We start from the raw sequence: 24,601 nt of genomic DNA, 5'->3' as shown, positions 1-24,601 counted from the left end.
GGTTCATGAGCCAGTGATCAGTGAATGTAATATTTCATTTCTTATTTGACTGACACCTTTTGCTTCATCCTTTTGCCTGCGTGCTAACACACCAGCACATGCAACCTTCTGTCTTGTAACCCAACACTGTGCTGAGGGGTCTTTGAAAGGCTCTGCAGAGTGAAATCAATCCTGTGGGTTTCTCATGACAGCATCTGGAAGTAATCAACTAACCAAGCAGTCTGAGCAGGCTGGAACAGGGTCCGTTTTTTTTTTGTTTTTTTTTTTGGAAAGGGGTTAAAAATGACAGAGTCAGGTTTCTTAAACTTTACATAAGAGAAAAATGGAATCTTTAAGAGGACTGAATCAGTGCATAGTTCTTCTAGATAAATGTCTCACTTTCAACCTTATCACAGTCCTTTGGGATTCACGCAGCCTTGTGTTTCCTTTACTCTTTAACACTTTATTCCTCTCCTGATCATGACGAGGGCGAGCCGTGGGCCTCACTGTCTTTGAAAGGAATCGTTTTTCATTTCAGATAAGACACGCTCAGATTGCTGCCAGTCTCGCGTCTGAACGGAGCTACCTGTCGCTGCCAGCTCCAATAAAAGATCACCAAAATGACAACGACCTCTTAACACTGCATTGCGTGGTATGTTACGAAAATCCGTTAGAATGACACGCCAGCGCCACGGAAACAATGCCAATACAAAGACAATTTACACTCTGTTTTTGGTGGACACAGATTCTTTGGTTCAACAGTCTAGTGCTATGAGTGTTTTCTAATGCTGTTTTGTAGTATAGAAAATGATGGCCACTTCCTGAAACTACATTTGTTGTTGAAAAAAAAATTTTTTTTTTGTTAACACAGTTTAGGTGGGGTTAGATTTAGCCATACCAAAAAAAAAAAAAAAAATACACCTGAGTGGTTGGGAAAACATCATGTTTTTGGTTAAAGCCTAACTTGTAAGACAGTAGTTTTGTAAGATTACACAAAAAAAACATCTTTTCACCAATGGTTCCTGTCAATCAAAGTTGGTATCTTATTAGTGTTACCAGAGCTGGAGAGCGCTCAGTTCGATCTGATTGGTTGAAGTTTGACGGATGGTTCATCCAATCACCTGCTAAGTATTTCTTAAAAGTTTTTGCTCTTCTCCAAACACTGCTGACGGGCAATTTTCCAGATGGTTCTGTGACACTAACTTACTCGTCATGTTAGGGTTAAATTAAGTTTAGGCACAAAATGACACTCAGGTAGGGTTTGGAGAATACTGTTGGTTATTTTAATTCTATGAAATATGGATTTATAATTTTGTGACTTCAACAGCGCTTCACCATCTGTGACACTCCGGTGTTTGTTGTTACCAACCACCACCCCAGCCTGCTTCCCAGTCCTCGCCCACTGCATGATGTCAGTAAGGGAGAGACTTTGTTGTCCACCACAAAAGAGCAACTGATTTATATTGACGTTGTTTCCATGGTGCCACCATATATTCCCAACACATTACAAGATGCTAGTGCAGCATTAAAAGGTCGTGGTCACTCCAATTACTTTACGTGAGATCGCCTCTTATCACACAGATGTGAAAGCGACGTCAATCATCCCGATAAGGAAGCAACTACGAACTACAAGTGAATATTTCCCAAGATGTCAAACAATTTCTTTACCTGCTTGGTGGTTTTCAAAGGCATCTGAAGGACTTTTAGCTGTTCAGATGGTAAAATTTAAAGCAACAGAGCTCAACAGTCTCAACAGCTGCTGGAGTCTGAATCAAACTGATGACTTCCATAGGAAGGATTGCCCTCAGGATGAGGATGGGACGTACAAGTGCACATTCAAGTGTTTAGGGAGAGAACAAAATGTAGTGTTTTAGGAGAGGTGCACAGTATGTTATGTAACAGCTCTCTGTCCGGTCTATCTCCAACTCTGTTTTATGAAATGGAAAATTGCACAAATGACACTCATCCATCAGCCCTGGGCCTACTTTTCTTCATTTCTTACATTCACAAATCTCCTCAGCAGCAACGAGAGACATTAAAAAGTGTTTAGTTCTCTCAGGTTACATTGAATTTGGGGGAACATGACTTTCCAAAAGAAGATCTGCAAAATTACCCTACTGGTGGGTTCCCCAGGATTAGGACACAATTTTGTGGCCTTCTTCTCGTGTTATTTCCACAGATGTGTGCTGGCAGCACGCATGTACAGTAAACCATCAAGATGAACCTTCATGGTTTAAATGCGTGTTGCTGATGCCCAGCGGTTAGATGACAGTTTCACCACTGGTGGAGTCAGACTCACATCAGCAAATTTACTCATACTGTTAAAAAGAGAATTCTTTCAAAGACATATGGCCACTGTCAGTGAGCGATTAAGACATTGATCTTAATGAGATTACTGATGCTGATGCATTGACATAATGTTCAATCTTCTGCTATGGTATGGATTTCATCAGCTTATCATATGCTTTCAATGTTAAATATGATGAATTTAATATTAGAATGTAAGCTGATCATTATTTTGCTTTCAATTGTGGTTCAGTAAAAGTAGCCTACAGCCAAAAACAAGTGGTATTGCTTGACTAAACCTACTTTGTTATTTCCCAGTGCGTATGCCTGCCCCACAGAGCTGACTGGCCGATACAAAATGTAACAGTAACAAAAATGTAACAGTGTTGCCAAAAGCTGTACTTTTATTTCAGAGCCACCAATCCAGCACCAACACTCCCCAAGGTGAAGACAGCTCTGCTGTGACTGTAGGAAGTCAGTGGTCTGAATCAGTGGACAGCGAGGAGGAGAGAAAAACTGCCTTAGAGAAGAGCATGTAAGAAATTGCTGTCCCATTTGAAGAATAAGTCTACATTTTTAGAGTATTTGCTTTCTCACTGTGAGATAAAAAAAGAATTATACATCCCTAAAACTAGAAAGCATGTACCTCCATCAAGGAGACTTTGTAGGTACCGAGTATGAATATCAATTTGTTCCTGATTGAAATTCATCCACCACACGTCCAGAAAAATACTATTAATATCCTGCCAAGGATCACCTTCAAAAGTTGATCAATTTTTCCTTGTAATCAATCTTTCCATCAGATTTAATCAAAATCCATACATTTGTTGGTTGTCAATGACTGTGGCTGCAGAAAAACAAAAACAACAAGCAGGATGTTTATAAAAACTCAGGTTAGCTGGTCCCTTCAGTTTCTGTGTGGGGCCACTCAAACCAACAGACCTGAGAGTGGATTCAGTCCTCTTATAATTAAGGAAGTAAGGGTGATACTTTTTATTTTGGCAAAATGTAAGAGATCAAATCTGTTTTGATTCCCCACCCTTTGCCGTTTTGAATGTCCTTCAGATACGTTCTGACAGAACTGCTAGAAACAGAGAGGTTATATGTTGAAGATCTTGGACTCATAGTGCAGGTGTGTCTCATTCCCATCATAACAACATCGCCAAGATTACTGAATCAGTAGAATACTGAAACGTGTGTATGTGCGCGTGTGTGTGCGTGTGTGTGTGTGTGTGTGTAGGGCTACATGGCAACAATGGCCGGTCAAGGTGTGCCGGAGATCATGAAAGGGAAGGACAGGATTGTGTTTGGAAACATCCATCAGATCTATGACTGGCATAAAGGGTGAGTCAGAGAATTTTTTTCTAGCATTCAGTGTCCCTCGTTGCTGTTTCCTCTGTGTCTGTGTGTGTGTGCGTCTGTGTGTGTGTGCGTGTGCGTGTGTGTGTCAGTTCGGCTGTATGAATGTTCCTGACCTTCTCTGCTTCATACGCAGTTATTTCCTGGGCGAACTTGAGAAGTGTGTGGGTGATCCAGACACCTTGGCCCAGCTCTTCATTAAGCACGTGAGTCTGTAGATCAGTGAGTAACTGATGATGAGAAGTTTTGTTTTTTCATCCTTCTGCATGTTTCCAGTTAAAAGTTGCAACAGCCATGCCAACCACTGACTGTGTGTAAAAAAGTTTATTAAAAGTTTGCATCACAGTCAAAGTCAATAGAATTATAGATGTCCTGAACTGGAGACATAGTTGAAAAGGATCCTGCAATATCGACGTATGAAATGACAAGACGCTGTAGAATGTCTTCGTACAATAAAACATAAAAAAGCCTCCAGGATAAACTCCTGGGGTAAAGGATATGTTTTCACGGACCGCAGCTTCTTCTGCTCGTCTAGTTTACCTCAGTCACTGTTGTCTAGTGAGCCAAGTAAAGCAAATTTAAGCCGTCTTTGTCAGCAACAGGAACTATTTTATGAGTAAAAGTTCCTGCCGTGATTAACTTTAATTAAACTTCCAAAAAATAACCTAGAGGCAAAAGAGAGCACAATGATAATACACAATAATAATCTTGAATTTTATAAGACTTTTTTTAACAATAAAGAACAAACTGTTCTTAACAACAAAGTGCTTATGAATACATTTAACAACAATAAAAGTAGAATGCATGAAGTTGAAATGTCATACATGAAAAGGTAAGATACAAGGCAGTAATTGGCAATAATATGGGAATATGAAAAGAAATGATAAAAGGTTGTTTTGTTTTGTTTCTACCAAAAAACAAAGAAACAAACAAAGAATCAAAAAAATCTTGCAAGCTTACATTTTTGTCTGCTTCTCTCTTTCCTTCTTTCTCATCTCTCATACGTCCAGGAGCGGCGACTTCATATGTATGTGGTTTACTGCCAGAACAAACCCAAGTCGGAGCATATCGTCTCAGAGTACATCGAGACCTACTTTGAGGTGAGAGCGCTGTTTCTTACCTCCAATGATTCCTGCTGTCCTCTGTGACGCGTGTGAATTTGTGAAAAAAAATGTTCCTAAATCTCTGGTTCTCATGTCCGTCAGGATCTCAGGCAGCAGTTGGGTCACCGGCTGCAGCTCAATGACCTGCTTATCAAGCCTGTTCAGAGGATCATGAAGTATCAGCTGCTGTTAAAGGTTTGACGTGATGCTGCTACATGTGACTTTCAATGTTACATCATAATCTAGTAACATTTGTATTTTTCTGACCAAATCCATAGAAACGCTTGCTGGGAAAAAAAAAAAAGTGTATAGAGGTTTTCTCCAGAGGGGTAAAATATACTAAAACAATCCTCTCTTTGTCTTTCTCAGGACTTCCTGAAGTACTACAGCAAAACAGGAAGGGATGTTGAGGAACTGCAAGTATGAGCTCATGATGGAATATAAAATCTCTCTAAATCTGTGTGCTACGCAGGAATGATGCATCTTTGTTAGCTAACCCAGAAGTTAGCATCACCATATAGCTTCCCTCAACCAAAACCCTCATTGCAGGAAACTGTGCTATGAATAAACTACTGCCACGAACGCAAGACTACAACTGACTTCACGTCTTCTGGTTTGAGGTTGATGATGTTGACGACAACCTCTGCTGTCTTGTTCGCAGCTGCCGTATTTAAGACATGTCAAAGCTTCCGAACATGAAATTACTGAAATATTTGATAACCTAGAACAAAAGGTTTTGATATCTTAAGCTTATGGAAGCCACTGACCGTATTTCAGGTACTGACCTGAAAACCCATTCAAAAAAACCCCACTGACATTGAGAGAGGGGACTGTTCACTGGTACTTGTTCCTGTACGACTCTATACATGTAGATGTTGATGCTGATGTTCATTTATTCATTTGCCTCCATCAGAAAGCTGTGGAAGTGATGTGTTTTGTGCCTAAACGCTGCAATGATATGATGAATGTGGGCCGGCTGCAGGGGTTTGAGGTAAATAATTTAGTTGTTTCTGTCATCACAGATCAGGCACATTAAAGCAGGGGGATGTGCAGACCATCCTAATATTTTCTGATGTTTCAGGGGAAAATCACAGCTCAGGGGAAACTGCTCCAGCAGGATACCTTCTCTGTCAGCGAGCAGGAAGGAGGCATCCTGTCTAGAGCCAAGGAGAGGCGGGTCTTCCTTTTTGAGCAGCTTGTCATCTTTAGTGAGCCAATTGATAAGAAAAAAGACTTCTCTTTGCCAGGATACACATTTAAAAACAGCATAAAGGTAACATTTAATATTTTCTTCTTTTTTTTTTAATCTTTGTTTTTTCTAACAACATGAAACCTCGGTGCACTACAGGTCAGCTGCCTGGGCGTGGAGGAGAACTCTGGGGAAGATCCATGCTGTTTGGTCCTAACATCCCGGAGGACTGACTGCAGCGTGACTCGCTTTATCATGCAGGCATCGTCTCCAGAAATACAGCAAGCTTGGCTCAGTGATGTGGTCCAAATCTTAGAGACTCAGAGGAATTTCCTTAATGGTACAAGTCAGAGGATAAAGGAAGATTCCAGTATCATTCAACCAGGGCCCTCTTTTCCTCTGCGTTTGGGTCCAAAATTGTTAAGCTGGTTTTACTGACTCAAACAAATATGGGCAAACATTGTATTTGAATACTTTAATACACATTGAAATCAGCTAAATATTCATCCATAAATTTGAAAATCAATTATTGGTAGCAAATTATCAATGTCATAGGCAAAAATCAGGCTGAACTGTTCTCATGCATCTCATGATGTTTCCTGTAAACATGCCCAAGGATCCTTTCAATGATATCGGACATTGAAAGTAATCTGAACATGCCAGTGGTAATAATAAACACTTTTAGATGACGGACTTTAATGTGAATTATTAATATGATTAAAATGCAGCCGTTGTCAGCCCTTGTCTGTTGTCAGCCATCGCGTCTCCACTTGTTGGAACAATTGAAAAATTAAAATAATTAAAATAATTCCCCGATCAATCATCATGACCCTAAACACACAAGAAAATTGTGGCATTTTCCTTTTAAATTTCCACAATTAAACCAGTGACTTAAAAGTTTCTGGATCTGAATAGTTGGCATTCTTTCTTTTCTAACGTAGCTCTTCAGTCTCCAATCGAGTACCAACGCAGGGAGAGCAGGTCCAACAGCCTGGGCAGGAACATGAAGTCCCCGACGGGCCTGCAGCCTCACTCGTCTGCATCCATGGACCGATGTCAGCAGTCCTGCCTGCTGTCTCACAACACCTCCCTGCCCTCCCTACATCCACCACACCACACCCCGGTCGCCAAAGTGGTACGTCGAGGCTGCACAACAGTGTTACACCATCCATATTTGTCTCTCATCATTAATTAACAGTCGCTGCATAAATTTTTCTTTTTTCTGAAGGCTTCTAACCCTTTTTCCATGACACATCAACCACTTTCATCCCGCAAACAACTCAGTTTGTGTCAAGAGATGAGAGACGGTCGTGGGATGTCTAACTGCCTGATGCCCTGCACTCAGCACAGCATGCGGGTACATTCTGGTCTTAAACTATAACATCTTATCATAAATTCATCATTTTTTAATTAACAAGTCAAGTCCATCACATGGTATCTTGCCATGCTGGTAGTTTTTGATTTATTTGTCTTGGGGTGATATACACAGTTACGACTGAAGAGATTGAAATGTCTTGTGTGGAAATTTCGACAGTTAAGTTGAAAGTGATTCCTGTGTCCAGGGTCTGTCAGTACACACTGAGATCAGTTCTGGGTGTGATGACACTATAATTTCAACCTTTACCAAGAAAAGCGGCTCCTCAGTCGGGTTGTAAAAAGACTCTTTAAGCCGTCACAGTGTTGACACTGGTGACATCATCTGCCATTAGTCGAAACTGCCTCATTATCTCCAAAAAAAACTCAGGCTTGAAACTAAGTGAAACCAGCTGCTGAGAGTGAGGAACATAAACTGAGTTCACTTTTTCACATATTATTCAGAAAATTTTTAGTTTATTGTGCAGAGTGATGCCGAGTTTGTCTCTAAAGTAAAGATCAGATCAGTGGAGCTGTTATCTCCCTGGCAGCAGCCTGATGTTGACATGATCACTGCTGATGAGGGGAAATGACTCTCCGGTTGCCTTTGTCAAATATCCTGTTGTTGTTTCTGTGTGGGTTTACAAACCTGCTGTCATACCATCATCCATTTTATGGAAAATTGGCTGACCTGCTTTTTTTTTATCTTATTCAGTCAGACTTCCACCATGAGGAGGAAGTGGCTTGATCACAGTGCTCGTATTAGACGTGCCTGATCCCCCAACGCGGCTCCTCTTGTTCCTCGTCTTTTGTGTTTTTGGATGCCGTTTTCTCACGTAGCTTCTGTTTCTGAGCAGCATGATAGTCCCCTGCGACAAATCAAATCCAGCCATCAGGTAATAGATTAGATCCAAAAATACAAACCTGTGGGGTTGTAGTTTCTACAAAGTTGTGTGTTAGCATTGGAGAAATGTATACACACACACACACACACACACACACACACACACACACACTCACACACAGAAGAACAAATGCTTGTACACGCTTGAACCAACACACACATGCATACATACATGCATACACGCATGTACCCACGCACCCAAAAGCACAAAATGAAGGCATTCTGTATTCATTCATACCTGGACTATATTCTGTATATTTAATCAGCCCAGTATCACAATAATGTTTATTTTCTTTGCTGTAAGATCTTCCCAGCACACAGCAAAATCAGTATTTCTCCTCCTAATACCTGAGATGCTGTATCCTTACATAAATGAGAAGTATCCCCTGACTTTATGCCTCAACAGAAGGTTCTGGTGTCCCCCAGGTCATAGTTTGGGATTTCTGTTGTGAAATAGAACCATGAAACAGGTCTGAAAACCACGTCACACTACCTGCACGGCACTAAAGTGTAGAGGGACCTGGTGAAGCTTTATTTATTCAGGGATCATTTTCTGAGCAGTCCTCTCTCTCACACGAACACATCCACAAGCTGCTCAGTGAAATCATGCTGTCAGCTGGTGGTCCGACTTTGCGGTCACGAGCTCACTTCTCGAACCTTTACCCTGATAATCCATCAGGAGGCCAGAATGACAACACATTATTTCCACTGGTGTGTCTTTTAAAAGTGTGTAAGATAACTTGTTATTGCTGTGCACACAAGCTGATATACTGCCCCAAGTGGCCAAAACATGAATCATTTACAGTAACTGTGATTTTCATGGAATGCTTATTATTTTATGACTTCTGTTTTATTCAGTTTTCTCCTGCTGGTATAGAAATGATAAGCATCTTGTCTTTTGATTTAATTTAAGATATTTGCAAACATTTCAACTGACCCCAGGACCACCATCCTGACCAGGAAGCGATGCATATGTACAATATTTCAAATCAAAAAGCCACCTTGGCTTGCTAAAATTGTTTGCCTGAATGATCAAACATTAATTAAGACACGGACATGTGTTCAATAAATACATCAAATTAAAAGAAGTATTCACTGAATGCAGTTTTCCAATACTCTCTAAGACCACCAGGGGGCCCGAAAACCCATTATTTTAGCTTCCCACAGGGCCATGATGATGACAGGGGGAAAAAAGTGTAGTTATCATTTATCATATTTCAACAAAGGCCACATTAAAATGTCCAGAGGGCTTTAATAACTAAAGGCGGTATGCAGCCCCGTCAGTTTGTGATGCTATCTGATACCAGCTTCAGTCTGGTGTAGGATTCTATTGTTGTCAATATTTTACCTGTTTTCTTGTCCAGTGTTGGAGTTTGATGCCAGACCAGTGTTTTTATTTCATATCAGCTTAATTTTAAATGATCTGATGTAAATCTGACTTCTGGTGCTTGTCGTGTTCAGTAGAATAGTTTTTCCACTCTCTCCAGATTTTAAATTGCACAGCTAATCCATTTTTTTTTTGGACAAAAACAACATTTTAACGTCTTTGTTTTCTGTCTCTTAAGGGTGTGACTGCCAGTTTCCAGGCCACCACTTTCAATGAAAGCGGGAGTTTCTCAGTGCATCAACAAAAAAACCTTGATCAGCTGAGAGAAAATGAGCAGTAACGACCTTCGGTGACAAACTGAATGAACTCACTTCTGAGGTTAGAATGCTGCATCAGAAAGAGAGTCATCAGGACACCAAAGTCTATCTCCATGTACTTTTCCTTTTGCATTTCCCTCAGATATGGTTCAGGCTATTTTGATCTGGTGTAATCTGATTATTTGTGTGCGTTGGTGTGCTCACACTGCATCTATATGTCTACAGGGAGGGTGAAATATATGAAAATATATGAAAATAGGGTTTCGAAGCAACACCAAGACCTCACATTGTATTTGCGTAGATTTATTATTTTTCCCACTGAAAATTTCTCAGTGGGTATTTTTGTAATACATTTTATTCCCATGAGGGACCGATTCTACTTTACCCTCATCAGAGACCTTGGATCTCAAATCCTTTTACAGTCATTCTCTCGTGTCCTTAAATGACTTAACTGTATTCAGGAAGTTCCTGGGTGACTACAGAACCCATCGTGTTACTGTGGGTTCTGAATTCATACGTGTTCTGCTTACCTCGCAGATGAATGTTTTCCCTTCGCTGGGCTATTTTAGACCCACTATTGTTCCAGCGTTATCTGAACCAAACACATTTCTGCTCCAGAATAATTAAGCAGAAAGAAAAAAAAAGGGAACAAAGATAGAACAGAAGGGCTCATCGGTTACTGTCATGTGGAATGTAAACAACGTGGGATCATACATCAGTGCGACTGCAGCGTTGCGTTGAGCTGATACACACAGATACGCTGTTCGAATGGTGTTTTTATTTTTTTAAACAAAGGAAAATGTAAAATATGTCACAGCTATATTGCAGCATTAAATACTTCCTTCATGTTTTTCCCCATACTTGTGTATTGTAAATAAACATAGATGAATAAACATGTACTCTAGACAAAATATTGCTGTGACTGATGCTGGAATCATGTTGAGTGAAACATTTCCAATTTCCCTTACATCGTCGATTCGTCAGATTTTTTTTGTCAACCTCTGAACTGCTCATCCAAGATTGAGACTTGCAGATCTACTTCATCTGAAGAGTGGATAACTACCAGGGGCCTTGGTGGTGGCAGAGGTGGTGGTGATGGGGGTCCTGAGATTATTTCCAGAATTAAAAAAAAAAAAAAAGGTTTTAAAATGATTGAAAGGAACTTAATCGTTTCTAAATATAAAAATCCTACGACAAGAATAGCAGTTAGAAAACTAGTTAAATTTGAAATTTGTCAGGAACTCCTGACCTAGAGGAGAGAATCCTGGTAGTAATCAATTGCATTACATTCATGATGCAATAAGTGATTATTATTGTGGAAATTAGAAGTAGGACTATGGTGCTAAACAATTCAGTACAGGGCAGCAACCATCAGCTCTACTTTTGCTGCTCTGCGTCATCACAGCTATGAAGTAACTTTTAGAACTTCATTGTGCAGTCGAAAGAAAGAAGTGTCACTGTATCAATGTGTCTTTTATTGAACGTTGAATAAATTTGCAATGAAAAATTTGGTTCAAAAGATTTTGTTTGTAAATACAGAAGTTTGGTTTGCAGTCAGACTACATCTCTTGAGACTTCAATTCACACCACGCGGTGGATATCCAATATCACCTCGAAAGCTCAGAGAAGAAACTGCAAAACTATGGGGCTTCTGATCGCAATATCTACAACTTTTTTTTTCCTAAATATATTTTTGTTTTCAGACATGCATCTAACGCTGGTGGTGTCCGACAGCCTTGAAGGACACTTGAAAAGAATTCACACGTACTTGGGGAACATTCTTATTCTGCATAATTGCGATATTTTGGGAATGATATTGTTTTCATACAGACATTTTAAGATGTCAGCATTTGAAATAAAAACAACTCATAATGCGTCAGGTGAAGCAGGTGAGATACATTTCAGTGCTAACACAATAAATAAATAGTTAAAATAGATTTCAGCTATAGATCTGTTGACAGTTACAAATCCTAACAAAACACTCAAGTGCACAAAAGCCTGATACAGTTTCATAGTTTCTGACTGACATTTGGTGAACCAAAAAGTTCACCAAAGAAACATCGAACAAAATAATGTTAGTGTTCCTCTTCAGATAAAAGACAACATCAAATAAATAGTAAATCTCTGGCACCTCTTTGCTTTTTGACATGACTGAGAAATGAATTGGCGTTAATAGGAAACAAAAGATACAAGGGCGCCATCTAAAGGCCATTGTATAAAAGAACAGCATTTTTACTTCAGGCATGAATGGATCAGTCTTTGAGGCTTTCAAACCAGCAGCTGTCGGTATAAAAACAGGATTTTCAAACCTACATCTCTGTTTTCCTCTCATGCTTTCAGCACATCAAATCACCATAGAACTCAATGTACTCCTTTTTAACTTTGGTTCATCCATCTGTTTCTCCAGGCAGCAATAGCAGACGCATCCCTTTCGTTCACTCGTCATTCACCATCGTAGACATAACTGCTCCTGTTCTCCTGATGTTTGCTGAAGGAACTGGAGAATGACATCAGGTAGCAGATGAGGATAAAAGCATCAGGACTGACAAAAAGATTCTCTGTCCTCCTCACTCACAAACAACGCAAACACACAAAATAACACAAAACAAAATCCAGCAGCCCAACCTTTAGCTCAACCAGTCACAGAGCTTAGAGAGCACAGGGGAAATCATCTGAATGTTCTTCATGTGGCATCGATAGAGAAGATACCTATGTTCTGTGTCTACCAGATTGTCACTTTCTGGGAAATGTTCCTTTGCTCGAATTCAGGGTTCTCAAAGTGAGCAGAAATTAAATGACTAAAAAATGATTAGATATAGTCTGTTCTAACCAAAAGTGTTACAAAGTATAAACGAATCTAAGTAATTACAGATTTGGCTTTGGGCAGGGGCAGCACGGTGGTGCAGTGGTCAGCACTGTCGCCTCACAGCAAGAAGGTTCCAGGTTCAAGCGCCGGCTCGAGCACAGGATCTTTCTGTGTGACTCTGCATGTTCTCCCTGTTCCTGTGTGGGTTCTCTCTGGTACTCCAGCTTCCTCCCACAGTCCAAAGACATCCAGAGGGGACGAGGCTGATTGATACTCTAAATTGACCGTAGGTGTGGCTGTGAGTGTGAATGGTTGTCTGTCTCTATGTGTTGGGCCTGTGATGGACTGGTGACCTGTCCAGGGTGAACCCCTCCTCTCCCCTGAAGGCAGCTAGGATAGGCTCCAGCCCCCCCACAACCCTTAATAGGGTAAGTGGTAGCAAATGGATGGATGGTGTGGACAGTGCTATTACAGCGTGTGGGTCATGGGTTTACGGGGCTCATGAGTTCCTGGCACCTTTATTTTGGGGCTCTGGTGGAAAATGAGGAACCTTCCACTCTGAGTAACGTTGACATCTTGATAGTGCAAAATGGAGGAGGACATGGGTACTTCTACTTGAATGACAAGGCAGTGTCTCAGACTGTTAAGATGCAACCTATTAGGTTTTCAACTTCACCAAAGACTCTGTTGCAAAAGTCGGATAAAACAAGACTTCACTTTTGCCTTTCAAGTACTCAAACTAGGTGTCTTGTGCTCATAAACATGTTTTGCCCCCCTGCATCCTTTCTTTAAGGGTTCAGAATGCAGAAAGAGCCAGCCATGTATATTTTTGCTCTAAGCTAAAGGCAACTGATAGCCAACTTTCAAACTCTCAAGTACATCATCCAGTAGAATCCATGTGCTCTTTATCAAGCCATATGCTCATTAATCCACAAACACTTTGATTTGAGCTAAAAACCAAAGTACTACACTTGCACTGTAATTTCATGTTACCATGAAGGAGCTCGACTGGCTGGCGTGTTCAGTTGAACCACTTCACTAATGCTCACTCGAGGTGGCATCAAACTGGAAGAGTTATAATGTATTTGTCTTTTGCTGAAATCAAAGGGTTTGTGGATAACTTAGCATACATATATGGATAAAGAAGACATGGATTATACTGTATAATGTTCTTGAAATTTTGCGAAAGTTTTTGGACAGTTTAGGCTTAGTTAGCTGTCAGTCGCCCTTATCTTCAAATAGAATACCTGCATACACCTTGGCGTGGGTACTTGAAATGCAAAATACTCATTTTTTGTGTGAAATATCATTTTAAGACTTGTCAAACACAAAAATAATCCTGCGCATCACCTCAATTTCACCAAAATATGCTGTGTTTTGTAAACAATAAGACATGTTCGTCACTACAGCTCATATTTCCAGGAGAGCCTGAACTGTGATGTCAGGTATTGATAAGGACTTTTTAGCTCACAGCAGCGCAGAATACTGAAAGAATAAACATGCTGAAATTCTTCTAATGGCACAAATATATTTTTATCTGTGTGTATGACCCGAAAACTGTCATCAAAGTTTTCAAGGGAAGGCAAACAACCATGTTTGACTGAAATTGTGTTTGCTGTGAAGGAGAAAGTCTTTGGCAAGTCGGGAGGAGCAGAGATGAACCGTCAGGATTAAAAGAAACTAATTATGAGTCAAACACTGAAATCTGTTCTTGAAGAAGAGGAGGCCATTTTTTGTCTGCGTGGCATCTGAGGAGGCCAGCGGGTAACGAAACTTGGCATAAGTCTTGTCGCTCTCTGATTGACTGACCCAGGGGAGCCTGATTTTGGTTGCATGATTTACAATGACATCATCACAAGATCCAACATGGAGAGACCCAAGGCCATCGATGAAAAACTCTGAAAAACAACAACAAAAAACAGGTTTCCATTAATTATTTCTTAAGCAAGGTTAAGCTTAGACTTATGTTGCAAGCCTAAGATGGTCTTTTATGATTGTTTTTATTCATATTTTTTTCAGTGACGAACACTTAGGTGTATGCCTGTTTTTTTGTTGTTGTTTCAGTCCATGTCCCAATTGCAATGATCAGTTCTGTTACTTTTGTATGTGTTTGTGGTCACCTTACCGTGTTTTAAATGTGCTTAAAGAAATCAAATCTCACTTAACTTCAACTTGCTGGATCTACCTCAAACTGGAGAGATTCTAGTGTGTTGCTGTTTGTTGGAGTAATACAGTTAAATTTGAAATATAAAACGGTACAAAAGACATCAGTGATATTTCAATTTATGAAAGGTGCATCCACAAACATGAACATGAGATTTTTCATCTGTAAATATCGTGTATCTTCAATGAAGACCAGGTCCAAACATTTCACTTAGATGTTAATCGGGGAGAAGTGAAAAAACTTAATGTTGAGACATTACATTTAACTGGAAACCAATTTAATCATACTCTGACTCTGGAATGTGGGCTTGTGCTGATTTCACAGTGTAATTTCCTGAACGCTTCTTATCTGGTTGCATGATAGCATCTCAATTACAACTGCAATTAGATAACAATCTTCAAAAATCTACTTTCAAACATTAATTATGCTGTTTGTGTTGGTAGAAGCATGGAAAAGTGGTGTCTGCCGTGGAGGCTGAGATTGTCGTCAGGGTAAATGTGAGCATTGTTACCGTGGGCATGCTAATGTATGTTAGCTTCAGCCTACTCTAATATTTTGAGCCATTTCATTGTTCTAACACACTGTTGCCCAACAGAGAGGCTGATAAAACACTCAAGCCTTTATGTGACAAACTGACAGAATTTCTTTGTAATCCTATTTACAGATTGAATTATATATTTCTATAATTTCTTCACTTGCTTCAAAAATTGTTGAACATCTCCAGGGTTGTGGCTGAAAGTAATGATGCTAACACTGATTTAGACAACAAGAGAAAACATCCAAGTAACTCATTAATTTCTTGAATTTGACCGTCATATTAAAAATATTCACTGTTACAGTTTGTCACCTTCTTAAAATAATTGCCAGTCATTTTTTGCCAATTTTTTTTTTTTTTTTTTTACATAAAACAACTACTTATGATGTTTTGTCTCCAGTTTTTTTTCTGAAAATCCTACTGAGGCTTTGAAGGAGGTGATTATATGAAATGTGAAAGTAGATCAACTGAGATGTCCACCTATACCTACCCAGGTGAGCGACCCTGGCGAGACGCGGGTCAAACCCAACCTGCTGGACTTTGTCAGTCCGAGCCAGGAAGAAGTTAATGACCCCGTCAGTCACAACACAGTTGGGAAAGCCTTGGATGACATGATGGAACCCTCTCCTCATGTGTAAACAGTCGCCATCCTCCTCACCAGGCTCAATGGATATGGTCTGCCTGTAGGTGGCGGTATACCCTGTGGCTTCTCGTACAGCACCACCCACCTAGACAGACAGACAGACAGACAGACAGACAGACAGACACACACACACACACACACACACACACACACACTGATGTAAGTATAAGGAATCTCAGTAAAACTACCACTTGCCAGGTTATCACTCACCAGGTCCAGAGTGGTTCTCTCTAAAACATCCACCAGTTTCTCCAGCTTGGTACTGGCTGTGAAGATGAAGTCGTCATCCACCCACAGCATGTACTTTGTGGTCACCTGCGACACGGCAAGGTTTCGTCCAGCAAACCAGCCCTACAACACAAAGGAGAATGTGAAAATTAGAAAGCAACAGTAAAAAACATGAATATGTATCTTGTGAGTCTTTGCAGTTTTATCGTATACACGTGTCCCGTGCTTTACCTTTCCAAAAGGCATAATGTAATGTTCAATGTTAGGCCCAGTGATGGTTTTGGGATTTTCACTGTCATCAGCGATCACTATGGTGACGGTAGGATAGTATCGTCTCACGCTGTCAATAAGATTTTGAAGCTTGTCATAACGCAGGAAAGTCTTTGTTGCTATGGTAACAAGAGCGCTGACATTGTACTCTGCAGAGAAGAAGCATTAGATAAAGTTAAATATTTTAATTTCAAAGCAGCAGATATATCTTAGAGGTGATGGCAGGTGGTGGCTGTACCTCCTTTGGATCCTGTGTTGTAGAGTTTAGGCGTCACACCGTGACGGATTTTGATAACGAAGGTGGCTTGATGCCCTTCCGTCTCAAACTGCACTAAAAGATACAACAAAAATGACTTTTAATACATATGCTCAATGACACAGGCTCAAACTGTCTTGTTCTACAGTTGTTGATAAGCTGAGAAATCTACACAGATTGATGGTTCTTAACATTTCTGTTACAATCTTGAAAAAAATAAGAACGGAACTCTTGACATAAATCACTTCACATGATCAATGACGCTTTGTTCCGTTTACGTGTTGACTCAGGCTTTGACGAACAGAAACGCCTCTGAGGTGAAAATAAGACAAACTACCTCATATTGAACCCCACAGTTTTAACTGAACGCTGCACTGCAGGAAACAGAACAGAGCCCACGTGTGACCAACATTTGACGTCTGAGCGAGGCCTCACCTGTGTCCGCTGTGCTTGGGTGGAACAGTGTGTTTGTGTATGTGATAAACTGCAGCTGTCGATTCAGGTTTGGCAGGATCCTGCTGCACAGGGTCATATGCATCTCGCCATCACCTTTGATTTTCACCCCGTCTACATCTGCTGCAACATTCAGCGTCCCCAGCATGGCACTGATGTTTATCTGCAGCGAGGTGGAAAGTGCATAGCTGAGTGACACCGCATATTTAAACAATGTGAAGTAAAGAAGATGGTTGTACTGAAATACTTACTGAGTAGTGGTCTCTGGCAATGTCGTGTAAGGCCAGGCCTAAAATATATGATTACGAGAAGGCTCAGTTGCTGACTTGTTTGGCTTTATTGGATACTTTGAAGAGAGACGTGCAAAAGCCAGTTTCTCAAACACATTCTTGCAAAGGTACCAAAGATAAACACAATACAGAAAGAGAGCTTATTTTCATTGAGTTCCCTGCAACAGCTGCTTTACATAATCAACTTCCTGTTGGCCAACATTGAACAAATGGGAATACTTGAGGGTGTTAGTACCAGGATGTGAGACTCATAGAGTAACTCAAAACCCAATACTATCACAATGCTTTGCCCTTGATATGGAACACATTATGATACACTTACACAATATTCAATAACCAATGTATTTAAAGACAATACATCACAATGTTGATGCAACTGAAGAAGAGAAGGCATGTTATTCCTGTATTTTTTCACAGTTCAGTTTCAGTGTTGTATCATCTTCTTAGCCTTCAACACGCAAATACAATGAACAACTCAATATTTAGGGCCAGAGGAAGCATTCCTCAGTATGGCAAAACAGATATCATAGTAAGAGTATCACTAAGCTAACTGTTCTGTCAGATACACTTTGGTATCAACACATTTTTATCCACAGTTTTTTTTTTATCTGAAGCCATATCTTAGAGAGTTTTGGTTACTTAACTTCTTTTTTTTTTTTAATATCACATGCAATAATTACTAAGGTGTTCTTTGAATCATCTCTGCCCTTTGAACATACATGCATAAATGAAATACAATGTATGTGACTGGTTTAGAAGAGGTCCTACCTGGGATGATGATTGTTTTCAATGGCCGTACCTCCACCCCCTGGGTTGGATACTGTAAGGGATTGTTAGCTTCTGCAATCATGAGGACGTCTGCAGATGTCTGTGACCTGAGAGGAGAAGATCAAATCATCAGTATGTATCACCTACAAAAGAACACATAGAGCTGTGCATCCACTGGTAGACTGGGTAAAAAAAATTTATTCATATATATATACATACATACACACATACAGGGCCAACATATAGACAACCATTCACATTCACAGCCACAACTACAGTCAATATTTTCCAATTTGCCTAGTCACCATTTGCATGTCTTTGGACTGTGGGAGGAAGCTGGAGTACCAGAGAGAACCCACACAGGAACAGGGAGAACATGGAGACTCACACAGAAAGATCCTGTGCTGGAGCCGGGACTCAAACCTGGAACCTTCTTGCTGTGAGGCACCAGTGCAAACCACTGCACCACCGTGCCACCAGACGTGATCCAAATGAACTCAATAGTCGTGATTGAAGGGGTACAGTCTTATAGTGTGTGATTGTTTTTTATTGTTTGGATAATGCAGCTCTGCGTTTCTTTAAATCTATGAATAAGATAATTTTCCAGACACGTTCTGCTCTTCTGGCTCCATTACTGGACATTTTTGTGTAACAAAGCTGTTTACCTTTTCTGGAAACTCTTGTACTCCTTGGCCCGTCTCCTCTTCATTTCTTCTAACTCCGAAGCCTCAAAGGCAGTGTGTAAAGGATGAGCAGACACCCGCGGGAATAAAAGCTGGGCAAAGGGTAGGTTCACTCCTCCACTGTCACCCTCACATACACATCCATTGCGTGCCAACAAGCTGGGCAAACCATAAGAAACACATACATGAGGACATACGGTTTTTACTGAGGTCACTGATTTATGAACTCAATAAACTGGTTTGTTAACTCTTACCCTGCCACACTGTCTCTCACGTGAAAGGGGATGCTGGTTAACCGGTGGTCTAATTCTGAGAACCTCTCCTCCAGATTCCTCTCTACTATTGGCCGCTGCGACACATCCACTGTGGTGTAGGCTCGGGTGGGCCATGAATGGATGAGAGCCAGTACCAGCACCACAGACACCAGGATGGCAAGCAATACTGTCTTCCTTAAGGAACGCATCCTAAAAACTGACACACATGAGCCAAAAAGAGTACAATTTAAATATTTTCTTTAAAAAAATGTGTAAAAATGTCATGAAATAGTTTTCTGGCTACTGGAGAAACAATCCCCTCCTAAAACTGCAACACAGAGTTGACAAAAAATGGAAGCAAAGTCTTCGCTATGTTTTGACAATTCAGTCTGAGCGAGGAGAGGAGACGTTCATGACTCATTCATTCTTTATCTGACTGATGTTTACATTACAATCTGTGGCTCAGCCTGCAGCTCTGAAATACTATATCGATAAATCTGCTTCTGTAGCAGCAGACAGACTTGTAATTGCAACTTCAGCCCCTGCTTTGATTAAGTTTTGACTCGGATCTATAACATTTTGGTAAAATATATATCATAAATACTTAACTTTGTACTATAACGTCGTACATATTTCATTTCTATGATGTCTTTGCTGTTCAAAATACATCCTAGATTTGGCAGCACTTGCAGCAAAATATTTTAGGGAACATTTGATCACAGATTTCATGAAACATGTTTTGCATATCTCAAGTTTATGTCCTCATATTATTAATTACTATATCCAGGATAGGAAAGGATAGGCATCCACAACATATGTAATTAACCTCATAGCAGGTCTTTTATTAAATCAAAATTAATTACAATATCAACAAGTCCAGTGTAAGTCAAACCCAGTGCCCAGTGTATGTGTAGCCCACTGGTACATATACAAATTTTGCAGTTTTGTCATTTCTTTTTTAACAATCTTAACTACCAAGATTTCACCCAGATCCGAATCAATAATAATAAAATAGTAATGATAACAATAATCATCATCATTTTCAGTATCATCATCTGAGTGATAACAATAGGGCTCCCAGCACTGCCGGTACAGGGAACAATGCTGCTTTGGATGCATCATTCCCAGCCAAAATCTGTTCCAGGTTTGGATCCCTAATTAGCCTAGGCTAGGGCAAAACAATCCTGCAGATCTAAAATGAAGTAACCACACAGACGCAGGTTTTGGCCTCATATGGGTTTCTCAGACTCCCTTGTAGAAGAGCACAACAGCAGAGGAGAGGGAATGTGCAGCAGCAGAGGCAGGGTCAAGAATTCCCAGAATGGAAGTGCCTTTCAAAACTGGCCACCAACTTACTGGCTACAGGCCACAATGTCCTCTTTCAATTTTGCTTCTATTTATTGAAGCCTTGCCTGCAGGCTTTCATTTTATATATGTACGAATTCAGTTTAACCAGGATGTGTGTGTGTGTGTGTGTGTGTGTGTGTGTGTGTGTGTGTGTGTGTGTGTGTATCTGTGTGTGTGTGTGTGGGGGGGGGGGGGTAAGACAGAAATGTCACAGTGCTTCAGGCATCCTGCAACAATGTAATTTAGGAAGTGGAAAAGGGTGCATATGGGTTGGTAGTTTGGAGTGGGGGTGCCTGATCTTGGCCAGCCCATTAAGAATCATAAATCAGCCACTGACTGTAGCTTAGCAAGGACACACTGTCCGGATAAAACACAGAGATTGTTGGGATTGATTCCCGTGGTCGACTTGATCTGATTAACTTTCATTTACATTTCTAGAAAGGGTTTGCGCTCAAGAGCTGTGGATCTTTATCCTCCGTCTCTTAGAAAGAGGAAAAAGGGTCTCTCTAATCTCTCACCATATATGGATAGGAAATTATTGTTTTAAGATCGACTTGAAAACAAAGTCTATGTTATGATATATTAAGATGTCCTTGGATTACATTTATGGAGGAGCCACTTATTGTTGGAGAGGAAATGGATACAGGAACAATAAATTGCTCTGGAGACCATCTTAAAATATCCTGGTATCCAACACACGCTCAGATTAACAACAACAACTGGAAAAATAGATCCCACAACACAGATTTACTGTGCTCACAGCTGGGTTTTTCTCACTGTCAACATGCAACAAAGCACCAGTTTAAAGAGACAGTGTAATATATCCACGCAGAAAAAGAAACGGGACAAACGGAGCAAAGTTTCCCAAAAGCTAACTCGGCTCTGGATGTGAAAAAAGACACAATCGCTATTGTGACAGATAATAACGGAGAGAAATAGAATGTGGGAGTTGTTTCCTCCTCTTTTCTCTCTTCAGCCAACTCCTTCTTTTACCAACTCGTATATCTTCTCTGTTCAGTCTGCTACATCTAATAAGAGCAGATGTTTCTCCTCCCACAAACACCCCAGTGCACAATAAGCCTTTTCTCCTACCTTCCAGATGTGATCTACAATTTCTTTTTCCTCTTCAACTGCTGAAAGTTTGTGTGGTGGAGGCAGGGCTTTTGGTTTATAATACATTCTGCCCGAACAGCAAGCTGGTTGCTGAGCTGCAGATCCAGTAGAGTAATATGACCTGACCAGACACTAAATGTCTGTCTAATTATTTCTTTCTCTTTACTACTGCAGCACCACCATCTGACCAAATCTTAAATTGTTACGGACTAAAACTCTAGAACTCCTTACATAAAAGCGTCCTTTCATTTTCAGTGCCCAACAGGAAGTCTCATAAACAGTCTAGCTAATTCATCTGACGGAAATTTCACATTTGATCAATTCTGTCCTATTTTTAGCAAAACGTTTTTTAATAAATATAAATATTTGTGTATGTGTATTCATATACACATTTATATTGACAATACCAACCAACCCTACAGCATGGTTACAAAGTATTTGTAAGAGAATATATTTTGTTGTATCTGATGTGCGTGTATAAGTGACATGCTAGCCACATGTGCTAGCCTGCGGTGGTGCGGTCCATCCCTGGAGGCAGGGGCAGGTCGACATTCTTGAACGTGCAATCTGGTTTTTGACATATATTTTCATGTAACGTGAGATATGTTTGATGGTTATGTCAGATGTATTTGAAATATTTTCCATGTGTGACACCAAACTGCCAGGGGACTACAGAATCCATATGAGTTTATACATCTATAATCTGGAATGTTGTCATATTACTCTCTTGATAGTGAGCACTTTCCCCTTTTTGAAAACGAATAATAATAAAAAATACCCAGCTGCCTCTATCCGCTTAGTGAAATGGCATTCTCTGCAGGCAGCTGCATCTCCAGAAACCATGTAGGTAAGTGATGGCATGTCCCATCTGCAAATAAGGAAGACAAATAAGCGCAATTAATCAGAATGTACTCGAGGGTACAATTGTACAATTCACCCTGCTCAAACAAGCAGATATCACATATAAACAGTTGCGCCTCCATATGGTGCACTGTCAGCTCCTGCGTGTCCTCATAGCCTCCACAGGAAATCCTGTAAAGACTGGGGGGAAACCAATTCCACATTTCTGGAGTAAACTGGGAAAATTTTAAAAAAAAAATCAATAACAATCCCTATAAGTAACTGCAAATGCCCCCTTTAAAAGCAGGTCATTTTTTTCTGTTTATCAGGGATACAGACACTGAATGTACATTAGATCCATGGCTACATTTAGCATAAATGAGTGGTCAGTGTGTTCCTGCATTCAAAACAAAATAAAACAAAACTCTCTTCTATCACTTGAACATTTTGGGTCCTTAGATGACCGTTCACCATCCCCATGTAATGCTTGTTCATTGTTAACATCTGAATTTGAATCTGGTTTGCCTTTCTTTGTTTACTATCTCTGCCTTTGGACATCAATGAAAATGAGATCCACCCTTGACTGATTCCAAAAATCTAAATTAAGGTTCCAATGAAAATGCTGCAATTTCAATATGATTAAAATAAAGATGAATATGTTTGAGCTTTTCTTAAGCTTTTTAACCCCATAATAGCAATATGGCATTATCACAGAGCTAAAGCTTTCATATCTGGCATCTTAAACGATAGCCTCCAGGAAGTGTCGAGGTGAAACATAACCAGACTGTTGATAAGAAAGCGCCTGAGAATTGTACTTCGCTGTTAGAGTAGGACCTATGAGGGCGGAGGGGGGCCGTGGACACAGACGCAGCTGAGCCCCCCTAAATGTCCGCCACACAAATAGACGCCTCTACTCAGCCTATTAAATCACAGCAATGTTACCAGCTCCTCGCACTGCCCAGCATCCTTAAACATTTTGTTAGGGTAATGCAATGATCTGCTCAGTAATCCAGAGACGCGAATCCAAGAGACTGACTACAGATATAATACGATCCCTCAGACAGGCCTATTAGCCTGCCTTGGCATGGACAGACTGCGGGGGGAAAAAAGCACGCACTTGAAGAGTGATGGGTCTTTGAAGCACATTTCATATCAAATTATACTATTCGGGCATTTGGTCGACAATCATCATCATCATTCCAGAGAAAAGAGAAAAAAAAAGATGAAACGTCTTTCCAACGTTTCAGTTTTGTCTAACGCACAAATCCAGAGTGTAACCATGTAAAAATAATGACGCGCACAAGACAGCGCAAGAGGCCTGATTTAATTAGGATTAGAATTAGGATTAGAATTAAAGTCAAATCATGATATTATGAAGAGAGAGCTCACCTCAGTTTCACCTCTCCTCTGTCCGGAGCTGGCTCCCTAATGGCTCTGTTCCTCAGTGAGCTTCCAAACGGATGTGAAAAGGAAGGAGCACTGCTGGCAGGCGGCGGACGGACGCTCCCTTGCAGCAGCAACAGAAGCGGCGGCAGCGGCAGAGGTAGCGGCAGTAGCGGCGCAGCACCCCCCTCAGCGGTCACTCATCAGCACATGCATGTTAGGACACAAACCATGCATCATATGTAGCTAATTAATCTGTTCTATAATGCGTATCTGTGCATGTGCATGTGTGTCAGTGTGTCATGTTACGGCATGCGTGCGTGGGTGTGTGTTTTAGCGGATGGCATGAGGGTGTTGTTCCCATTTCAAAATCAGCTGCACACATCAGTGCCATATAAATTAGTCAGATTTATCGTTAATAAAACCACAAAAATGGAAATCACAGTTTATTCGGACACAATTCAAGACGTTTATAATAATTTCTGAAAGAGTGAACTCTGTAGAACTAATCTTGCGTTTAGGGCTGAATGAGCGTCATAACTTGCTGTAATATGGCCGGTAAAAAAAAAAAAAAAAAAAAAAAATCCACGATGGTCGCGTCTCCTCTCACTGACCCGTCTAGTGCCGCACAATAGCACACCCAAGAACAACAAAAAAAACGCTGACGGACAGAAAAAGTAGCCAATGAGTGAACAGCACTCTGAAACCCCCGACCAATCAGCTACAATTACGTCAGCATTCCGTAATTGTG

At 40.5% G+C, this 24,601-nt stretch overlaps 2 protein-coding genes across 5 annotated transcripts in view; one reads left to right on the top strand and one right to left on the bottom strand.

The window, feature by feature from the left end:
- arhgef25b (Rho guanine nucleotide exchange factor (GEF) 25b) overlaps positions 1-11,310 on the top strand; it is a 20,020-nt gene extending 8,710 nt beyond the window's left edge. The window contains exons 4-17 of one of the 4 annotated variants that reach the window (XR_015112089.1): positions 2,679-2,800; positions 3,331-3,397; positions 3,506-3,609; positions 3,761-3,830; positions 4,635-4,724; positions 4,830-4,922; positions 5,097-5,147; positions 5,641-5,718; positions 5,809-6,000; positions 6,076-6,256; positions 6,858-7,051; positions 7,145-7,273; positions 7,985-8,165; positions 9,739-11,310. Coding sequence is in view for 3 of the 4 variants with exons in the window: in XM_086199179.1 (XP_086055305.1) it covers positions 2,679-2,800; positions 3,331-3,397; positions 3,506-3,609; positions 3,761-3,830; positions 4,635-4,724; positions 4,830-4,922; positions 5,097-5,147; positions 5,641-5,718; positions 5,809-6,000; positions 6,076-6,256; positions 6,858-7,051; positions 7,145-7,273; positions 9,739-9,840 (1,473 nt within the window). In the remaining variant the exon portion in view is untranslated. Of the gene's footprint in view, positions 1-2,678; positions 2,801-3,330; positions 3,398-3,505; positions 3,610-3,760; positions 3,831-4,634; positions 4,725-4,829; positions 4,923-5,096; positions 5,148-5,640; positions 5,719-5,808; positions 6,001-6,075; positions 6,257-6,857; positions 7,052-7,144; positions 7,274-7,984; positions 9,713-9,738 lie in introns of those variants that run through there. The other 3 variants (XM_086199179.1, XM_086199180.1, XM_086199181.1) reach the window with 3 other exon arrangements.
- b4galnt1b (beta-1,4-N-acetyl-galactosaminyl transferase 1b) lies at positions 10,582-24,601 on the bottom strand. The gene is made up of 12 exons (XM_086199183.1): positions 23,857-24,601; positions 22,406-22,495; positions 19,168-19,384; positions 18,896-19,072; positions 18,231-18,337; positions 17,424-17,461; positions 17,155-17,335; positions 16,702-16,794; positions 16,425-16,612; positions 16,176-16,316; positions 15,813-16,050; positions 10,582-14,521 (listed from the first exon to the last, which is right to left on the bottom strand). Exons 3-12 carry the CDS (start codon positions 19,374-19,376, stop codon positions 14,304-14,306), a joined length of 1,590 nt encoding a protein of 529 aa, XP_086055309.1. The 5' UTR covers positions 19,377-19,384; positions 22,406-22,495; positions 23,857-24,601; the 3' UTR covers positions 10,582-14,303.

Source organism: Aulostomus chinensis, chromosome 3 (genome assembly GCF_037954235.1).
Source record: "Aulostomus chinensis isolate RoL2024-O1b breed Wild chromosome 3, RoL_Achi_v1.0, whole genome shotgun sequence".
Lineage (NCBI taxonomy): Eukaryota > Metazoa > Chordata > Actinopteri > Syngnathiformes > Aulostomidae > Aulostomus > Aulostomus chinensis.
This window is presented reverse-complemented; position numbering and strand designations above follow the sequence as displayed.